Source organism: Tiliqua scincoides, chromosome 3, assembly GCF_035046505.1.
Source record: "Tiliqua scincoides isolate rTilSci1 chromosome 3, rTilSci1.hap2, whole genome shotgun sequence".
Classification (NCBI taxonomy): Eukaryota; Metazoa; Chordata; class Lepidosauria; order Squamata; family Scincidae; genus Tiliqua; species Tiliqua scincoides.
Window position 1 is genome coordinate 152,386,697 of NC_089823.1, and position 19,844 is coordinate 152,406,540.

A 19,844-nucleotide genomic window follows, 5' to 3' on the forward strand; every position below is an offset into this window, starting at 1 on the left:
AACCACCCACAAACTTCCACTATTTCCTAATTCTGACAGTCTGAATTATAAGGCAGCTCCGCATTTAGTTTCTGTACCTCAGTGCATCTGGGACAGAAGCCAGAGAAGCTTTAACTGAAAAAACACTGCTGTATACTGCAGCAGGAGGGTGTGGTCCTAGTCCAGCTGCCTCCTGCAACTCACTCATTTCTGCTTCTACACTTCCTGTTCAACTACACTATAGAACTGCTTCTACACTTTCCTGTTCAACTGTGTTACTCTTGTTCTGATATCTTGTGTGTTGTACGCATATGTGTTTATTTAAAAAATAAATGCCTTTTATTTAAAGATGACAGAAATAGATGGGACTACTCAATGACAGTAATATAGGAAATTATATTTCAGATCCAGAGGGCATAGGTAGATTAAGCTCTAGAGTCAAAGGTGAACATATTAATACACTCTGAAGCAGCTCTGTTCCAGCTTGAAGTCTTCTATCCAACGCAATCATCAGTCCACTTTCACTGACTCCTCCTTAGTCAAACTGGAACTGCATAAGCAAAAACATTGAAGATGTCACTTTACTGAATGTAAAGCAAAACATAAGAATGAGACAAGACATTTTCAGAACCAGATATTTTGTCACAGGATGGTGATGGTTTCATGCATGTATGTAAAGAGAACAATACTGGATTGCACCTGCAGGATTTGAAGATGGTGGGTGGAGCCTCTGTATCTCAACAGCTCTGCCTGTGGCTGTCATATTTGGCTAATAACACAAAATATTGGGTCTGTCCTCAGATATAACAATACAAAAAACATTTTCAACACTGTCCGGGTTCAACTTGCTGAAACAAAACCAAACAAACCTACATTTTCAGGTTCATAGCTAGGCCTCTGTATGATATAGCAGTGTAGAAGGACAGAAACCTATGAATTTCCTTTCTAGGTTTCTAACCTATGAACATACTTTCTAGTAGTTGCCAATCTGCTAAAGCAAAGTCACCACTTTTGACATACACATATACCCCACTGTTTTCTCTCCCTGGGCACATGATTGCTCATGATGCTGCAAAGGAAATGGCAAAAGTGCAACTCAGCCATGATACTTTGGGTCTCTTCCAGTCATATGTTTTATACGCATAAATAGAATGCGTTTGGGTCTCCCATGGGAGAGACTTGTAATAACAGCATTATTTAGGGCCCACTCTATCTGCTGGCCCAACCATTGCAGAAAGTGCCATAAGGCACTTTTGCACCAGAGGTACAGGCTAATGACACCCGGGGTAAAGAACGCCTTGCGCCCAAGAGCAGAGCTACAGCCTTCCTCCCCACAAGCGCGTGCCTGGCTGTCCCCCCTCCCTTATCAGGCTCAAGATGACTCAGGACCAGCCGACCGTTGGAGGAGGGGCAGAGGCGCGCGCTGAGGGCCGCCTCTGGCGCTCTGGGTGCCTCTGAGTGTGCGCAACGGCTGCAGCTGGGGGGGGGGGGTTGGGCCGGCTGGGCAAGTCAACCGGCCGGTAGGCCGTCGCGCATGCGCAGTGACGCTGCCTGTGGAGGTGCTTGTTATATAGGCGGTCGATCAGGTGATGCTCCCGCATTGCAGTCGACGGAGCCTGAGAGAGACGGTCAGGATGAGGCACTTTGGGCTGATCCTCGCCCTTTCCTGCTCGCTGGCGGCGGGTAAGCGGACCGGGGCGCTCCCCTTCGCCTTGGCACAGGCGGTGTCGCCGCTAGCTGGACTGGGTGTTTTCTTCCGCGCTTAGTGGGCGTCTGTGTGGAGAGTGGCGCTGAGGGGGGAGGCGGGGGGTGCGCAGCGAGTGAGGTGACGGAACGGTTGGGTCCCACCCCCACCCTCATGAGCAGCCCCCCCTCGGCCGCTTCAGCAGAGCGTGAGGTTGCCCTAGCGACTCCCCCTCCCCGTTCCATCGCGCGCGCACACAAGCCCTGCGCCGTCGCCTTGAATGCAGTAGCCGGAGGGGGACGCGCAAGGCAAGGGCGGGCGCGTGCGCGAGCCTGCGGAGCGTCTCCAGGCCTTGCGCAGTCTGGCAGCCTCGGGGACAGGTTTTGTTTGCTGCCTGCAGGGCGTAGCCTGCTGCTGCTCCACCTCTCGTGGCTGACAGCTGGCTTTCTCCCTTTACTCTTTTCTTTTATTTCTCCTCACTGTAGGCATTAACTCTTTGTTAACCCATTTTTTGTCTGCCCCACAGGTGTGCACGCTTTTGGTCCCTGTTGCGTACAGGTAGAGCCTCACTATCCATGGATGTTTCACATGCAGTTTTATCTCAATGCATTGAAAAGGGCCCTTTAAGTTAAAGTCTTTTAACAGTAGCCTCTTTAATGTGAGAGAGGGTAGGTGGCCACAACCTGTCAATCATTCTCTCTTCAGGCTTCACTCCAAGGCAAGCAACCCCTCCCTTCCCCCTGAGCACAGGAAAGAATGATTATCACTTTGCATTCTTTCCCTCTGGGTGAAGGGAGGGGTCTGTGGCTTGAAGTGAAACCTTTCTAAGCCCCTGGAGAGAGACTGGTTGATGGATTGTCTGCCTAATGTCTTTATTGTACATCACAAAGGTCAGCAAGTCTGTTTTGAAATTGCCTAGCAAAGGGACATTCTTTTCTAAATAGATCTGTTTTAATGCCATCCACATGAGTTTGCCATCCTCATGAGTTCTGAGAAAGGAACCCTCCTGAGGGCTGCAACTCTAACCACACTTTTCTGAGAATAAACTCCACTGAACACAATGGAACTTACTTTTGAGTAGACATGCCTAGGATTGCATTGTCCACTTGTGTATGCAATGTTGAACAGAACATTAAAATAGTGTTTCTCAACATTTGGCCTCTACCGTACTACTCCATGTGGTCCACCTATTGGAAGTACTGCTGGAGGTAACTGATGATGTCACCCATCCAGAGTTATTTCACAATTAGGAGGCCAGATGCAATGCAGCAAACACGGGTAAGAGGCCCAGGGCAGACAGGAGTGCTTTTGCAAGCGCATCAAAAGTGTACACTAGAGCTCTGCCTGCCAAGCTGAGCCTCCTTCTGTTGCTTGTGGCACTGATCTTGCTGCCAGGTTGCAGGGGTCTGGGGGTTCCACAAGTACCACTGGACACCACCTCAAGTACCACTAGTGGTACGAGTGCCACTGGTTGAGAAACAATGAATTAAGACCAGATACCACATTCTTGCCAACAGGGATTGTCCAGGTACTTCTACAGTGGTTCCCAACGCTTTTTCACTTGGCAGCCCATTTCCATAAATTGTACCCCTCATATTAGCCCCACAAGGCATTCTAACACCAGCCCTGTATGGCATTCTAATACAGACCTGCCTTTTTCTACCATTATTTAATTCTTATTCAAGTATCCCTAAAGGTCTTGGCAAGAACTAGTGGTACACGTACCCTAGGTTGGGAACCACTGCTCTAAATGAAGTTGACAGCCTTATGAACCTGATACCATTTGTTCTTGCTCTTGTGTGTTCCCAGTATCTGGCATTGAGAGGTTTGTTCCCTGTGGACAGGGAAGTTCCATTTAGTTGTCATGGGCCAATGGCTCTCCCACAAATTTGTGGATCTCCTTCTGAAGCTGTCAGTGCTCCCTTTTGTATTTATATCCCAGTAGATCCAAGAGCACATTCTATATAAGTGTATAAAACATGTGACTGGAAGAGACCCAATAAATCATCAGATTTAACCTCTCATGCTCTAGCACCCCCCCCCAAAGATGAACTGTGACTTTTACCATGTAGTGCAAGTGGGGAACAAGAGGTATTGCTTCAAGAGCCTACAGAAAAGGCTTCCCCTGCAGAAGTGGCTCTTGATGGCAGCAGGTGTACATACGGTGGAAAGCAGAGCTACAAAGTCATCTAACCAAAATGTATGCAGAATAGCTGCATCTGAAAAATAGCACTCCATTCTAAATGTGCTCACAAGCTACTCAACCACAACAGTGTTACCTATTCATGCCGTGTTGAAGGGAGGGTGATTGTAGAGGCAAAGCCCCCTTTCAGTTTGCAAAAGCTATCCAGCCAAGATGCATCTGTCAAAATGCTGGTGGTAACCCAGAAAGTGGGTATTCAAATCTGTCATGGCGCGTTTTGTGTGCTATTGTCCCCATCAGGCATGTATGTTAACACTTGTGATGCCCTGGAGTTTAGAACCTATATTTCTTTAAAGAGCTAATATAATGTTTTCTATCATTTTGTGCCATCTCTCCTTTTCCCTTATTAAGTAATACTAGGATGAGGGAAAGGTTGGAAAAGTGATGGAAAAATGATTTAAGCATTAACAGCCCAATCCTATCCATGCTTTCCTGGGAGTAAGCCCCACTGACTCTAATGGGACTTGCTTCTGAGTAGATGTTCATAGAATTGGGCTCTAACTCTTCTTATTTAAATAGATATCCAAGAGCCATGTTACTGAGAAATTTAATTACCCCTAAATCATTTGTTGGAGATTGTTCTTCACCAAATGTTAGAAACTTTAATAGAGACAGAAACGGATTCTGAAAACATGATTGTCCAAAGAATGTTTGGACACTGCTCCAGTATTCATGGTTTCATACTGGTAGCAGGATTAATACTACGACTTAAGCTGAACACAGGATTGTAAAATGACAGTATCAATCACTGAGGTCTTATGTAGCTCTGGAACTTGCTTTGAATCTTCTAATCTAGAACATACTGATTTAACTTTCAATCCAACATATATTGAGGCAAATAATATTCTCCCAAAGCACCGCAGAAACTTGTGGGTTGTTAATCTTGTGGAAAATTATGTCCTTGGGTGTTACAAATTACAGCTATTAGGTTGCAACATCAAGCTTATTATAGTTGGGGTTGAATGATACCTTGAAGGCTTGCATGCTGCTTAAAAGACTATTGGTGTACAAGTACATTTAAGAAATGGAGTGTAAAGATTATGTAATACAAAAGAATGATCAGGAAATGCATGAAACTACTGTCCCTTGTGAAAGACCTCCTTTTAAAGTTGCATGTACTGAATCTTTCATGACTAAAACAAGTTCTTGCCAACTATGGAAAATAACAGATGGGTTGGGGAAGAAGGGATATCCACTAAGAACATTAGGGTTGTCACTGTGGGTTAGCAAAGTTGGGGGGGGGAATTAGACAGTTCTCTTGGCTGCATCCCTTTGTTGTATGATTGAGCTGGTTGAATGAGCTGACCTTAAAAAAAAAAATCATTTTCCTGATCCTTTACCAAAGATTTTTGAGGTTGGTAAATGCCTTTTCCAGCCTTCCATCTCCTCCAATGCACTTTTCACTAATCCCAGCAGCAGTATTGAGTATGTCCCTCCTCCCCAGCAGAGGTAGCAAAGTGATTTTTAAACTGTGTGAATGGTGCTTTCCCCTTTTTTCTCCAAAGAAAGGCCAAGGAACTAATAGCTGTTTCCATTGCAATAGCCCCTGAAGGCAGACTTCCTTTGTCTGTCTTCCTGTTTGGGAGAAGGGCAAGTCCCATACCTCACATCTTAAAATTGCTGTGCTGTCCCTGTCAGTGGGGGAGAGAAGAGCTCTTCATGGTTGCTGGGGAAAGAAAAGGATTATTTAAGGGTGGTGGGGTGGTGGTTGATGTGACAGCAGTGAGGTTCTTTGAGTTCAGGTTCAGTAGCCAAATATGAGACTTGACCTCTTCTTTTGGGGGAGAAGTTAGAATTCCCAAAATTCAGAGAGTCTTGACTACCTCCAGTCGTCGGTAGCTTTACTGCTTAAGGAGCTGTTTCATCCAGTTTGTCTTGAATCTTCTGTAGTAATTGATTCTAGTGTTAGTTTCTGGTATTAATTCTGCGGAATTACTGACTGAGGTGCAATTGTTACTATTTTAAATTACTTGTAGGATATGAACAAAAGTAGTGCTCCCATTCCAGAGCTGTGGGAAACTGATGAGTAATGGCAGCATGTCTTGTGATGAACTGTAGGATGACTATGGAATCCATAAACTAGTTTTCTGAAATCCCACTTCTGCTCACATGTGTTTCTTGCTCAGAAATAAAGGCCTGGAAACAACTTCTAGGGCTGGTGGTAGGGGTGGGTTTGGAAAGCAGGGAGTACTGTAGGGAAAAATTAGTGAATGATATGCTTGCTTTAAAACTGAGGTGAAGAGAATCTGGGCTGTATGTATAAGTGGAATACTTCAAAACCATTCTCCTGCTATATGCTGTGATCATTGCCTTTAGAGGCAACTGGGAGTACTCTAAAATATACAGACTACAACTCATAGTTGTGCGGTAGCTATGTTGTACAAGTAGGCAAAGAAACAACCAGTTGGGTCAGTTCAGTGTGTCCCAAATGCAGTTACTGACTCTGACTCAATTTCTGTATATAGTAGTTCCCCCATTTCTGTGGGTACTACATTCCAAGACATACTGCAAATACCTGAAACCACTGATAGTAGTGAACCCTATATACAAGTTATTTTTGCTTACATACTTATGGAAGTTATTTTAATGACATTGATAATGTGGCAACAAATGTGAACTGCAAGAGATTAACTGGATGTCAGTAAAACAGGACAGCATGGATACAGAGGACAAAGATAAGTTATGAGTGCGTCAGGGTGGGAAGGTTTCACTGTGTTACTCAGAACAGTATGCAGTTTGAAATTTATGAATAGTTTATTTCTGGAGGTTCTGCCAAACCTTCCATTTGCATAAGATGGTGGTAAGCTGAAGTACTGTAGCTGTACAGGAAGGTTCTGTGGAACCTTGTTGGAATTTTTTTATATACCATTGATAGATTATCTGCAATCAAAACACATTGAAAATAAATGTTCCAGTCCTACTGGCTATTCTTTGCTGTTTTTGGCAGTGTAGAGGTGCAGCTGCTGTTTACTTCCCCCTTTTTCTTTGCAAGTTTATAGACAGTACAGTTTCTAACAAGGGTTCTGAGACCCCTTGAGGTCCCCAGCCCTCCCCAGCCCTCAAAGCACCCTCCGGATGTGACTGGAACACAGCTCTGTTCATTTGAGTAGACCAGAGGTTCTCAGGGGACCAGAGGCTTGCCACTGGCAGCATCTGGCCCCAGGCCAGGGTTTGGAATCCCCCAGTCTAGGATTTGGCAAGTCAAATGTGCAACCATGTCCCCCAGTCTTCAAAGGGGCTGCTCCTGAAATCTAAATTTTGGACTCACATGCTCCTCTCTGCTGTGTTCATATCCTAATATGCAAATGCACTATAGCACAGATACGCAAGGACAGACTTTCTCATTGCAGCAAAAGAGATTATTTCAGTCATTGATGCATTTGTTTTTGCTTTTATTCTGCCTGCAGCAGCATCTTGATCAGGATCTGGGCTACATTTTTATATGCCTCTGTGTGTGTGTGTGTGTGTGTGTGTGTGTGTGTGTGTGTGTGTGTGTGTGTGTGTGTGTGTGTGCGCGCGCGCGCGCGTGCACACGCGCACGCGCGCACCCAAATAAAAGCAAAAGTGTAAGCTGTGGGACAGGGAGGGGGAGAAGCTGTTGGCTTTTGATTAAGCTGTCTGTGACCATAAGCTTCAGTGCTTATGAAACCTGTAGCGATTATGTTTTGAACTTTTTTCTTTCATGGCTGATGAAATCTAGAAACTTGACTACAGATGATCCAAGCAAACTTCTCAACTTCAGCCTCTAGATGGTGCTTTTCAGCCACTATTAAAGGCATAGTCTCCAGAGTCTAGAAAGTGAGAAACATGGCACAGTCATTGAGGAAATAGTGATAGCAGCAAATACTTGTGTTACTCAGTAAACCTGTGTACAGAAGGATTTTTGGTTGCATATGCATTACAGTCCTAGGTATGTATTGGAAGTGGGCCTGGTTAGGATCATGGCTTTAAAACTGCGGTTTTCAAACTCACAGGGAGTTTAAATCCTGCAGTGTGTCTTTGCGGGGGTGGGGGGGGCGATCCCCACGATTGCGCCGCTCAGGGGGGGCTGCAGGGGCTTGGTGCACTTGCGGTGCAGGGAGCCCTGCGTGACCTTCGGCAGGGCTCCCCGTGTCAGGGAAGGTGACAGCAAGCGCCTGCAGGTGCCCACTCTCACTTTCCCTGACCTGAGGAGCCCTGCAGGTGCTTGCACCCAGCTCCCTGCAGCCAGGGACGGCTGCTGCAGGGACTGGAGGGTGCACCCCAGTCCCTGTAGCTGGGTCAAAAGGGAACGTGGAGCGATCACGCACTGCTTCTGGTTTAGCGGAGCAGGGCGCAATCGCTCCGCTGTCACCTTCCCTGACTCGGGGAGCCCTGCCGAAGGTCGCACAGGGCTCCCCGCACCCCCAGGGGCTACAGGGGGCTTGGGCAAGTGCACCAAGCCCCTGCAGTTCCCCTGAGACTGCCTCCCTGCAGCTCCCCTGAGACTGCCTCCTCCCTGCTTCCTGGCTGCCCCTGCCCCTTAAGAGGAAAGGTACCAGGACCCTCAGGCGGGCCGTTGCGACACCCCAGTTTGAATACCACTGCTTTAAAAGAAGTGAAAAACATTGCCTAGTTTGCAGGTCTGTAATAAAACTTGTTCATGGAACAAATGATGTTATCCTTGTTCCTCCCCATAGAAGCTACTTTTGTGCTAAACTCAGTCATATGATCAGTCCTGAATACAGTTGCTATCTTGTATATATCATTTTCTCTGCCCTTCTAGTTGGGAGAATTGTATCATAATCCCTCCTTGTCAAAAGAGGGGCTCTTCCTGTGTTGCCCTCACCTCTCATCATTGCTTAGCTGTAATTTTGAGTAGTAGCTGGATTTGTATTGGCTCTCAGCTCGTGGGCCTGGGCCCAGATTTTTAACCCAAATTTGATTTGGTTCTGTTCCTGGTTGTTCCTGGTTAGAACTGGTGCAGACATAATGCTACATTAACACAAATAGGGGAAGAATTTGTATGGAAGAAAAGTGTTCAAGTTTGTTGCCTGTTGTTCATGAAAATTTAAATAAATTTACATACATGAATTTATTAGAGATGGAACTTATATGAATGAATGAAGGCCTTGCAGTAGCTCAAGGCCTATAAAATGCCTTGTACAAAGCAAGGTCAGCCTTTCCTTCGCTGCCACTGCTCCATCACAGACGTGGAACAGCAAGTAGTGGAGGGAGCCCTTGTCCCACAGCTCAGCTGAGAGGTTGAACAGTTGTCCTCATGCTGAGAGCAGTTGCATCAGGCCAGCATGGGCTCCAGAGGCTCATTGGAGATTGGGTGACCCCCAAGGGCTGCAAGTGGCCCCCCGAGCTGGGGTTTGGGCACCCCTGATGTAAGGGATTGGTCTTGTGCCAGTCCAACATCAGCGAAAGATGAAGTCAAACTAGATGCAGTTTTAGGAGTGTCATCGGTCCTAGTGTGCTTGCTTCCTTCCCCACCTCTGAGAAAGGCATGTGTGGGGGAGGATACATCTGGACCATAATAGGAGGATAGGAGCATTTTAAACCTGTCTTTGCCATGAGTCTGTTCTAGATTCCTCCCTGCACCCTCATGTGTACTATTTGCAAGGGGGGGGGGGTAAAGAAGTAGATAACTATAATTCTAAAATGTTGCTTCCTAATGCTGTCACACAATGCAAGGTGTTAACAAACTTTGGTTACCTTTGTAATATAAACTTGTGGTTGCTGGGGTCCTGCCCTTTGTCCAAGGACAAGGGACTTCCTGTTGAAGTTGGGAGCAATCCCATTGTCTCTTCCCCAGCTTTAAACATTTCTCTTTAGCTTGGCACTGAGAAGAAGGCAGGGGATTCTCTCCACAGTGGGGAAATAAGCCCTCTAAAGACTCCAGTCGTCTCATGGCTGCTGCTTCCAGTCATGCTTCCTTGATAACTACCTGGTTGGCATAGGCTCCAGTTGCTCTTATTCTAGACATCTGTACTTGATAAACTGTAAAGTGCATGGGGGGGGGGGCGGACATGACACTAAATAGCTCTGCTTACATTGTATTGGCATTACTGCCAAAGTGCTTGTACAACACTTGTGTTTAGACTGATGGTGTAGTCCACGCTATTTTCTGTTCTATGGAGCTGTCATTTTTGTTAGTCTTTGACAGAATAAATATATTATAAAATGAATTATGATTTACTTCAAATGAGTAATCTGAAAATCTCCTTCCCCCCCCCCCCCCAACAGCCTTGGCAAGTCCCCTCATAGTGGAGAAGGATTGTGCGAAGGGTCCTGTGGTATGGTGTCGGAACTTGCAAACTGCATCTCACTGCAAAGCAGTTAAACACTGTCGGCAAACTGTCTGGAACAAACCTACAGTGGTAAGTGAAACCGAGTGCCCACTGGATACAAATAAGAATGTAGTACCAGGAAGCATAGACCAAAACCTTGGTCATGCAGCAGTAAGCCTTTTCCACTAAAGAACTGCTTAAGAGGCAGAAGATGGCAGTTGTGACCAAGTCCCTACACACGTGCAAAGATGCACATTTTCTAGTCTTTCCCAGAAATGAACACTGTGATAGTACTTGGTCAGTTTGAAGTATCTCGCCTCTCCATTTAAAATGTTCAAGGTGGCCTGCCATAATGGCTTAATAGTATATACTTTTAATTATTCAATACTGGTGGAGCCTATTTATCTGCATTAGTTCTGTTCCGTGACTCAGCGTGATTAACAAAAAACACATTGTGCTTAATTCCAGAGTTACGCAAATACACTGCAGCCTGACACTTCCAGATGGAAGGAAACTAAGGCAGCTGTTATCAATCCCCTCCCCACTCAGCCTTCCCCGTTGCCAGCTGCCTGGCTTCTTTCACAGTTGGGATGCTGATCTTTTAAGAGTCCAGCCCTATGCTTTTCTACTCAGAAGTAAGCCCCATTGTAGTCAATGGGGCTTACTCCCAGGAAAGTGTGGAAAGGATTGTAGGCTATATCTCATGCTTTGCTTGGTGGGAAGGCTTGCTTGTGTCTGTGATTGCCTGTACCATCTCAAGGGGGGGGGGGAGAGAGAGAGAGGAGGGGAATTTGGCAAAAATTCCCTGGGTTTTTTAAAGCAATCCTCTCTGTTGCTACCACACCTGCCCTGTGTGTGTGAGAGAGAGAGAGAGAGAGAGCGCGCGCGCGCGCGCGCTCTCCACCTTGCTGCATGTGTTCTGTGGACAGAGATTTTCGGCCCCCTTTGCCTCATCAGCATCTTTGCTGGCTCCGGGGCTCCAGGAGTGTTACTGTTCCTTTGCAAGGGGAACCTCTTCCAGGGCTCTAGGGCTGTTTCCCTACCTGGGTGAGGCAGAGCCTTTTTGCAGTGTTTTGGGCTGCCTGGAAATGGAGCAAGACACCAGTGCAGGGCAAAGGAGGCAAAGGTGTGTGTGACTTTCAGTTCCCCCAACCCATTTGTGTTGAGACAAATCTGCAGGTTAAAAATCCGTGGATAAATAGGCTGCACCTGTATTGCATAAATACAAATGGGAGGTGGCAGATAAAAGATAGAGAGATTAAAAATTCTATAACCAAAAACTTGTCTAAAAGGAAGGTTTTCACTTGATGGTGGAAGAAGGGGGAGGTGTACCTGTGTGGGATGGAGTAAATGTTCCTTCTGATTAGTAAATGTAGGCATTCATATCATGCCACAATGGAGACACTTTTATATTTGTTGTAAATGCTATCTTGTTTATAATGCTTGAGCTAAATACATACTTGTTCTTTTAAAGGCAGGATGCAAGTGTGAGAAACCAAACTTAGACAAGCAGACTTGTAACTCAGCAAGTCCTGTTTGAGGGATTATAATTATATATTCTTTGTTAAATGTAGATTGCAGCAGTTTGAGAGACTTTTTTTCAAAAATAAGGTTTAGAGCCTCACAGTTCTCATTCACTCTTGGAACTTGTATAAAGCTCTAAAATTAGACCTCTTAACTCTGCTACAGATCAAACTGTCTCCATACTGTGCTATTCTTTTCTCTACACTAGAAGTGACCAACCTTTCAACTTTAGGGCTCCTGGACCTTTAACAACTATATAGAGAAGGGAATATCAGCAGGTGCAGCTTCTCTTCTGTGAGTTGACAAGCTGCACCTGCTGAATTTCTGGCTACAGTTAAGCCATTTCTACCTAATGTTGCCTATACGCAACAGGGATCAAATGTGTACACCTGTGGGCTGAGCAGAAATGAGTTAAAAGGTCCAGGAGCCCTAAAGTTGAAAGGTTGGCCATCCCTCCTCTACACCAGTGTTACTTGTTTTGGAATGTTTTGAGTCTATATGGTCAAAAGGAAAAAGCTGAAGCAAGTCCCTTCTTTGTGTATTCAGAGCAATTCTTCTGTTACCTGTGCACATTGGGCAAGGAACTTTTTTAAAAGTTGAGGCTTTTATAATTAGGATGGTGAAACCGTTGCTATTTATCCCACTGTAGTCTTTATCTCTCTCAGTGGGTATTGCTGATGTCCCTTAATCCCCTTTGGGAGAAGATTGAAAATCTTCATTTTCCACTCTGTCAATAAGCAATATAGGTGTACCTGCTTATCTGTGGGGGTTCTGTTCTGATACATGAATCCACAGATAGGGGGATGCTATCCCCCACCCTCAGGAGGCGAAGGGAGCTCTGCCAGATGAGGGGAGTGTCCATCTGTGGCCTCTGCAAGGCTCAGAATGACTGTAAAAAGTCACTTGGCTTTTTGGAACTAGGGCAGGGGGGTGCTGATCTCCAACCCACAGATAAGTGAAACTGTAGCTATTTCCCCATCCCTGTCTATAAATTTTCTTAATTTTGGAAGTAGGGGTCTTGGAGCTATTTTTTTTCTACTGGTCAGCTATCTTCATCATACCCCGTTCTAATTCTTCATTCTATTAAAACATGGAACAATATTTTTGCTCTCACAAGAGAACATGTTGCAGTTAATGGATATCTTTTTTAGGAAAATCAGACTTGTATGTTGTACAGGCAGTTACATGCAATGTCTTAATGCATTAAAATTGTGTTCTCTTCAGAAAAGCATTCCTTGTGACTTGTGTAAAGAAGTTGTAACAGTAGCTGGGAAGGTCTTGAAGGACAATGCCACAGAGGTAAGAGTGGTTCTTTTTTAAGGGTGTCTTGGGTGACTTGAGCTTGAAAAATAAACTGTGGACAATAAAAATGGAACCCATACTGATATATGCACTCTGAAGCGGAATTGTCATAAACACAGAGAACATGACTTTCTAAACTTCAGGTTTTCCTGTTTTTAAAAAAGGGGGATAAGGACATACTGACCTCATTACCAAAATGCTTGTTGAACTGTAGTTTCTGTTGCAAAAAAGTAAACTGCAAATGTGTGACAGGTTGTTGGTGAGCAAAAGTTAAATGGCACACTTTTTGTGGGACTTTATTCTTCCCAGATCACCAAACGAGGCAAACTTCCCAGTTTGCCCTTGCTAATCTTCTTGATATTCCTAAGAATATAAGTTCTTAAAATTGTTTTAAAAACAGAAAATGCACTACAGGAGCACTGATTTTGATGGGTTTGTGTTCTGATAATAGAAATTGAGGTTGTTTCCTGAGCACACAAGGTGGATGAATCTGAACCGGAGGAGGCTCTGCTAAACTACTCATTTTCTGTTATAGGAAGAAATACATGCCTACGTGACTAAAGTCTGTGAATTTATTCCTGTCCAAGGCCTAGTAGCTGAGTGTAAGGAGATGGTGGATGCTTACCTACCAAGCATTTTGGACATGATCAAGGAGGAGCTTGTAAGTAGCCTGCAGAAACAGAAATAATCCAATGCCAAAGAAATTAATTGGAATAAACTGCTGCTATTTTATTTTAATTTATACCCTGCTTTATTTCCCTCTCAAGCATTCAAAGTGGCTGCTATTTAATATGCAGCTTGCTTGTTTTTACTTTATGCTCTGGGAAATAGAATTATCAAAATACAGAATTCCAAAAATAGGTACTATATGGCTAGGACTAGGGAGAGTAGACATGGTTGGTAATTGTGGGGAGGAGGGTGCATGCAGGTCACATGACTCGTTCCATAATTACTAGAAAGCTTAACCAGGTTCTGCTCTTGCTCCTAGGGGTATGTAACTGGCATTTCCTGAGCTGCAGAGTGGAAGAACCAGTAAATAAAAATGTGTAATGTCTTTTCTCCTTAGGATAAGCCAGAGGTTGTATGCAGTTCACTTGCATTGTGCAAGTCTCTTCAGAAGCATCTGGCAGCAATGAAGCTGCAGAAGCAGCTTCAGTCTAACAAGATTCCTGAACTTGATTTCTCTGAACTGGCATCTCCATTCATGGCTAATGTGCCACTTCTTCTTTACCCCCAGGATAAGCCCAAGCAGTCTCGGGTGAGAGCATAGCATGTATGATTGCATAAAACGTTGCATATTGAAACTAAAACATAGATCTTGGCCCAGAACTCTACTGATGCAGAAGTAGTAATGTTATGCTATTTTAAAAGAATGCTCTGTTAAATGACTATGTACAATGTGCTTGTAGAAAGTCTGTAATTGCTAGGCATGTTTAGACTTGCTATGCTGTTAGTGGCCTTCAACTGGCAACAAATATAAAATGAAACTAATTCTTGCAAATCACCTTTCTTCAGGGGATGAGTAAAATTTCCAGATCTTCCGGAGTTACTACTAGGATGATCATTCCAGCTCCTCTAATAAATGAGGGAAGCTGCTCTGCTAGACATTAACATTTGTTGAAACTTGAACCTAGTACATAGTAGTAAGAGATTAAATGGTAATAAGAGATTAAATTAAATCTTGAGACAAGCCATCAATCTAAGCCAGAAACCTGATTTGGTGGCTTTTGGGCCACAATTCATGGAGGTCCAGAAACCAGAACACCTTTCACTATCCTCATCCCAGCAAGGCAGCATGCATGGTCAGCTATTGGGATGCCTGAGGCGACCAATAATATTGCTGTTTGCTGGTGGTGCCTGAAAATGAAAAATGCCCCCTCCCCCCCAAAAAAATGCTGTTCTGCATTTCAGATTTATTTACTTCTGTCTAAAAGGGCATACACCATGGCACACTTTGGGTTGTAAAACTCTACTCCTGCTGACAAACATCTATTCCAGCCAGAAAAAATCCAAGCTGCTTTGTCTTAGCAGCTAGGGTTGAGATGGGGTTAAGGTGCCAGCTACCACCTGCATAACTCTGGGTCTCCTATCTTACTAAAGACACCATTTTGAAAAATATGCTGCTGCTGATAGATGTGATCATCTTGTTTTCTACTTTTTCTTAATCTTAAATTTATTTTTTTTTCCACATTTTTATACCGCCCTTTCTCCAAGGAGCTCAGGGCGGTGCACACAGCTGCTCCCCTCCTTTTTGTCCTCACACAACAACCCTGTGAGGTAGGTGAGGCTGAGAGAAAGTGACTGGCCCAAGGTCACCCAGGAAGCTTCATGACTAAGAGGGGATTCGAACCTAAATGGGCCTAAAAGAAAAGATTAGTATTCCAGGGATCTGCACGGTCTACTTCAGCATGCATATAAACTGATGTGGAACCCACATAGTGTTTGAATTCTTCTTAAGCTAAGATAGGAAACATACCTTTGCAGAAATAAGGGTGGTGAGGCATAAACTAAATTGAGTATAATGGGAGAAGCAGCAAGACCATTCTAAATCATAGTGGAACTGAGCACTGGATTAGAGTTGAGGAGTGGTGGGGAAGAGTGAGATTATTGGTACAATCCAAAGCATGTCTACTCAGTAGGAAGTTCTGTTTTGCTCAGTGAGACTTACTCCCAGGTAAGTATGCAGCCTATATATCTGTTGCACAGTATTCTCAGAAGCATGCTTATTTTGTCACAACCAGTTCGTGCCTTGACTCTTCATATATGCAGCAGAATTTTCTTGTTAATTCTTACATCATATTGACGGACTTGAGCATTCAAACTGGAAAACAATTTCATCCCTGAACAATGGTAGATGCCATTACTGTAACTGCAAACCAGGGAACAGGTACTGATCAGGATGTCACTTATACTTTGGATTTGGTTGACCAATTCCAACCATTCATGGATGAAAACCATTCATCAAATTTCCCTTTCTGAGAAGGTTTTTTCTTTCAAACCTTTTTTCCTGAGAGTAAAGATTTCTAGTGAAATCAGACCTGGGTTGTGATCAGATTTACGGAAATCTCTGTGCAGGAGTTGGTAGTAAAGACATCTTGAAATGAAAGAAAGCTTTGCATGTTCTGGAACCAAGCAATAGGGTGCTACTATAAAGTAAACCAATTTTAATCTGTTGCAGGAAAATGGGGGTGTGTGTCAAGACTGCATTCAGCTAATAACTGATCTTCAGGAAGCTGTGAGGACAAATTCAACCTTCGTGAAATCTCTAATTGATCACGTTGAAGAAGAGTGTGAGCGCTTTGAACCTGCCTTTGCAGATCTGGTAACTGTCTCATTGGTGGGAAATGTGGCTTCTTTGGTATGTTGTTACTTAAACCAGGGTTTTCCAAACTTTTCAGTATGACACAAACTTATATTGCACATTTTCATGGGCCGAAAAAAATCAGTTGTATTAATGAATGAAATATTAAATGAGTAAGTTTTACTTGGATCTTTTTTGTAATTGGCATGATATGATTCAGAACAAAAGCAAAATGTGACAGTTGGAAACGTTCTGTGCTTGAACTGAGAAATTATATATAATGAGTAAAAATATCAAACATTAGCAAATGATCTGACCAAAAATTTGCTGTGGGCTGAATAAAATCTTGTGGCGGGCCAAATGTGGCCCCTGGGCTGTAGTTTGGAGACCCCTAACATACATGACTAAGCTGTTTCTAAAGTAGTAATTGAGGTGAGCATTTTGTATTTCCACTGTGACTTGAAGCCCAACAATTTAGTAGGGCTAAAAGCTAGTGTGGTAGTATGGTCAGTGTTCCTAATTAGGATCAGGGAACCTCAGGTTCAAATCACCACTTATCCATGAAGCTCACTGGTTAATGCTGGATTAATTGTAAGGGGTGCCTCTTTCCACAAGGGGGATAAAATGTTGTGGGGGGTGTGGTGACTGAATGCTACCTTGAGATACTTGATAGGACAGGATAAAAATAAGGCTTACAATTCTGAACTACATGTTGAAGAAGCCAGAACTACCTTTCAGGAAACGGCAAAGAAAACACTGTAGTATCTTAAAACATGGTTAGGATGTGTTACTTACAACCTATATTTTCTTCCAATAGTGCAAGAGCTACATCTCGCAGTATTCAGACTTGGCTATCCAGATGTTGATGCATATGGTAAGATTCATGCCTCACTCTGCTCTGAAGAGGTCCCTAAATGAATTATCCGTACCACTTGAATGAATTGGAAATCATAAATTTTTGTGATGGAAGTCTGACAAATCCTTTTTAATGCAGAAGTATTTACTATGGAGATCTAATTCTCTCAATAGGAAGATCTTGTTCACTTTTAAGAGATGCTAGGTTTCTTCAAACTTGCTGTTGTAAACACAACTTATTTCTGAATCTCGGGATGTTTTGTGTGAGCAGGAGTTAAATGAAAGATACTTAAGCTCCATCTATGGAAATGGAGGCAAAAATAAAGGGTGCCAATTCCAAATCTGCAGCCAGACATTAACTACCTTGTTACTTAAATAGTATTGAGGTCTTGTGCTCTTCTACCTTCTACTGCTGTTTTAGTATTGTATCTGAAATGAAGAAACATTGAACTCATTCTTGTCTTGTGAAACCTACTGACTTCTACTGCGGACATGACATTTACTAAGGTTTCATTTTTCCTGTGAAACCTCTGCACCATTCAGCTGCTTGAATTGATTTTTTCCATTGTTAACTGTCTTGTCTTCCTTTTTTCCATTCTGTCAACAGCAGGAACAGGTATGTGAGAAGCTTGCTTGTGGTGGTAGTGCCTTGCCCCACTTGAAGCTGTAGCCTAATTTCTTGCTAACGTAGCTGGTAGATGTGGTGTGGCACAGTTCAGCTTTGACAGATACAAGGGAAGAGATACTGGCTTTGGAAAGAATTAAGTGCCAATTGAAATCTTACCTTGAGGCTATTCTGGCTGAAAATTATGAGCCCAATGACCATCTTTTGGCTTTAGTATAGTATTTTTTAAAATTTTCATATTGGTAACTGCATTTCAGGGGTCTCCATGAAACGTATACTCTGCCTCTGCATAATACTAGTGAGCAGAGTTTTTGGCACCCTTCAGAGTATGAAGTGGGGCTGGCTGTTCAAAATGTAATTTCCTGGAAGACCTTGCGCCTGTCATGGTTTAGTAACAATACATGTTGCATGTGTGTAGTGCTTCTGCAGTACTGTGCTTTCAAGTGCATGAACCAGGAAAATATGGTCTGGGAATCATACTGAAGATAAAAGCTTCCTAAATCTAACATGAAATGGTGTGTTAAACTTTGTGGTATTTCCTCTGGCTCTGCATGAGATTGTTATGAGATACTGACTATAAATGCTGAAGCTGTATGCCTGACATGAAACTTGATGGGGATTTTTAATGGCTTGGTGAAGAAAGGAAAAGTGCATGTTGCGTCTTGACTTTCTGTTGTAATAAGGGGGAAAATTTGCTTTTGACAGTACAGGTCCAACCTTGTTATACACAGATTTGACTCGTCATGAATGGCCACTGCAAATGAGAAGGAATGTGCTAATCCCTGAAGAAGGGGGAAAATGCATCCCTTTAGTATCACAGTTTAAAAAACTGCTTTTCTTACTGCTGTAGAGAGGCAGTCATGCAAGTGATCATTCCATTCTTTAGCTGAGCCAGGCAAAGGCAGGGAGTCCTTTGCATTTCTAATTGCTGACTGCCTCTACAATAGTAAGAAAAGCGGTTTTTAATTAAAAAGTGCATCCCTTTACAATTGTGATTTATTTAAAATTGCTTTTATTTAACACATTTTATGGTATCAGCAGGGAGTTCCAGAATCAAACCCCTGTGAATGTCAAGACACAACCTTATTAGGAGCAATGGAGGGGCAAGAAACCTGGAAGTGGGTCTTTAAATCTATTTTTCCACTGTTTTTTATCCATGGATTTTTTTATCCACTAGAGGTACTGGAGTGGAACCCTATCCGATAACAAGACACGACCTGTATTTTGAGGTAGTGGGGAGGGGGAAATGACAGTCCTCGACTTCTTTCTGAAAGATTGTCTGGATATTTCAATACTGGACTTTGTGCCATCTTAATATATTTATTACTTTGTATAAGTGCTTTAACAATGACGTTTGTAAAATCATATGTGATTTCAGTGTTGTAAGACTGAACAGTCCTCTTTCTACAGACTGCAGAAATAACTCCTTACTAATCTGTGTCCCTAGCAACCAGAAGCTATCTGCAGCATGGCTGGATTCTGTTCTTCTGTGAAATCCATGCCTCTTCAGACGCTGGTGCCAGCTAAAACTATCTCTGAATTAAAGGCAGAACCCACTGAGGTAAAGTTTTAATTTTTGGTAATCTGAATGCTTGGGACAGTAAGATGGTTCACAAGTTGAGACTCTTAATTGCCATGGAAAGCTGTATTCTTTGCTAGGAATTGGCTTTTGTTCAGCATCCATGCCATCAGAATGGTCTAGTACAGGGGTCTCCCAACTTTTTGGCCAGAGGGCTGCATCAGATATCTAGCGTGGTGTTGAGGGCTGGAAAAAAATTTAAATATTAAATTTAAATAAATAAATTGGAGATGGAATTTAGATGAGTGAATAAATGAATGAATGGGCTCATTCATTCAACCTCTCTGGCCCTCAGAACACCCTCTAGGCGCAATCAGAGCACAGTTCTGGTCATGTTCAGTTGAGTGGGCCAGAGGCTTTCAGGGGACAAGAGGTTGGCTGCAGGCCGGAAAGAGGCTTGCTGCGGGCCACATCTGCGCCCCGGGCCGGGGTTTGGAGACCCCTGGTCTAGTAGATAATCAACGAACATAAGAGTCCTGCTGGATCAGGCGAAGGCCCATCTAGTCCATCTTTCTGTATCTCTCAGTAGCCCACCAGT

The 19,844-nt window shown here is 43.6% G+C and overlaps 1 protein-coding gene across 1 annotated transcript in view; it reads left to right on the forward strand.

Moving 5' to 3' along the window:
• Nucleotides 1-1,515: 1,515 nt before the first annotated feature.
• Nucleotides 1,516-19,844, forward strand: part of PSAP (prosaposin) — a 36,099-nt gene continuing 17,770 nt past the window's right edge. Inside the window, exons 1-8 of the mRNA XM_066619052.1 lie at nucleotides 1,516-1,662; nucleotides 10,077-10,210; nucleotides 12,869-12,943; nucleotides 13,482-13,607; nucleotides 14,013-14,204; nucleotides 16,125-16,268; nucleotides 17,065-17,121; nucleotides 19,175-19,288. Of these exons, the coding sequence (XP_066475149.1) occupies nucleotides 1,569-1,662; nucleotides 10,077-10,210; nucleotides 12,869-12,943; nucleotides 13,482-13,607; nucleotides 14,013-14,204; nucleotides 16,125-16,268; nucleotides 17,065-17,121; nucleotides 19,175-19,288 (936 nt within the window). The 5' untranslated portion in view covers nucleotides 1,516-1,568. The remainder of the gene's footprint in view (nucleotides 1,663-10,076; nucleotides 10,211-12,868; nucleotides 12,944-13,481; nucleotides 13,608-14,012; nucleotides 14,205-16,124; nucleotides 16,269-17,064; nucleotides 17,122-19,174; nucleotides 19,289-19,844) is intronic.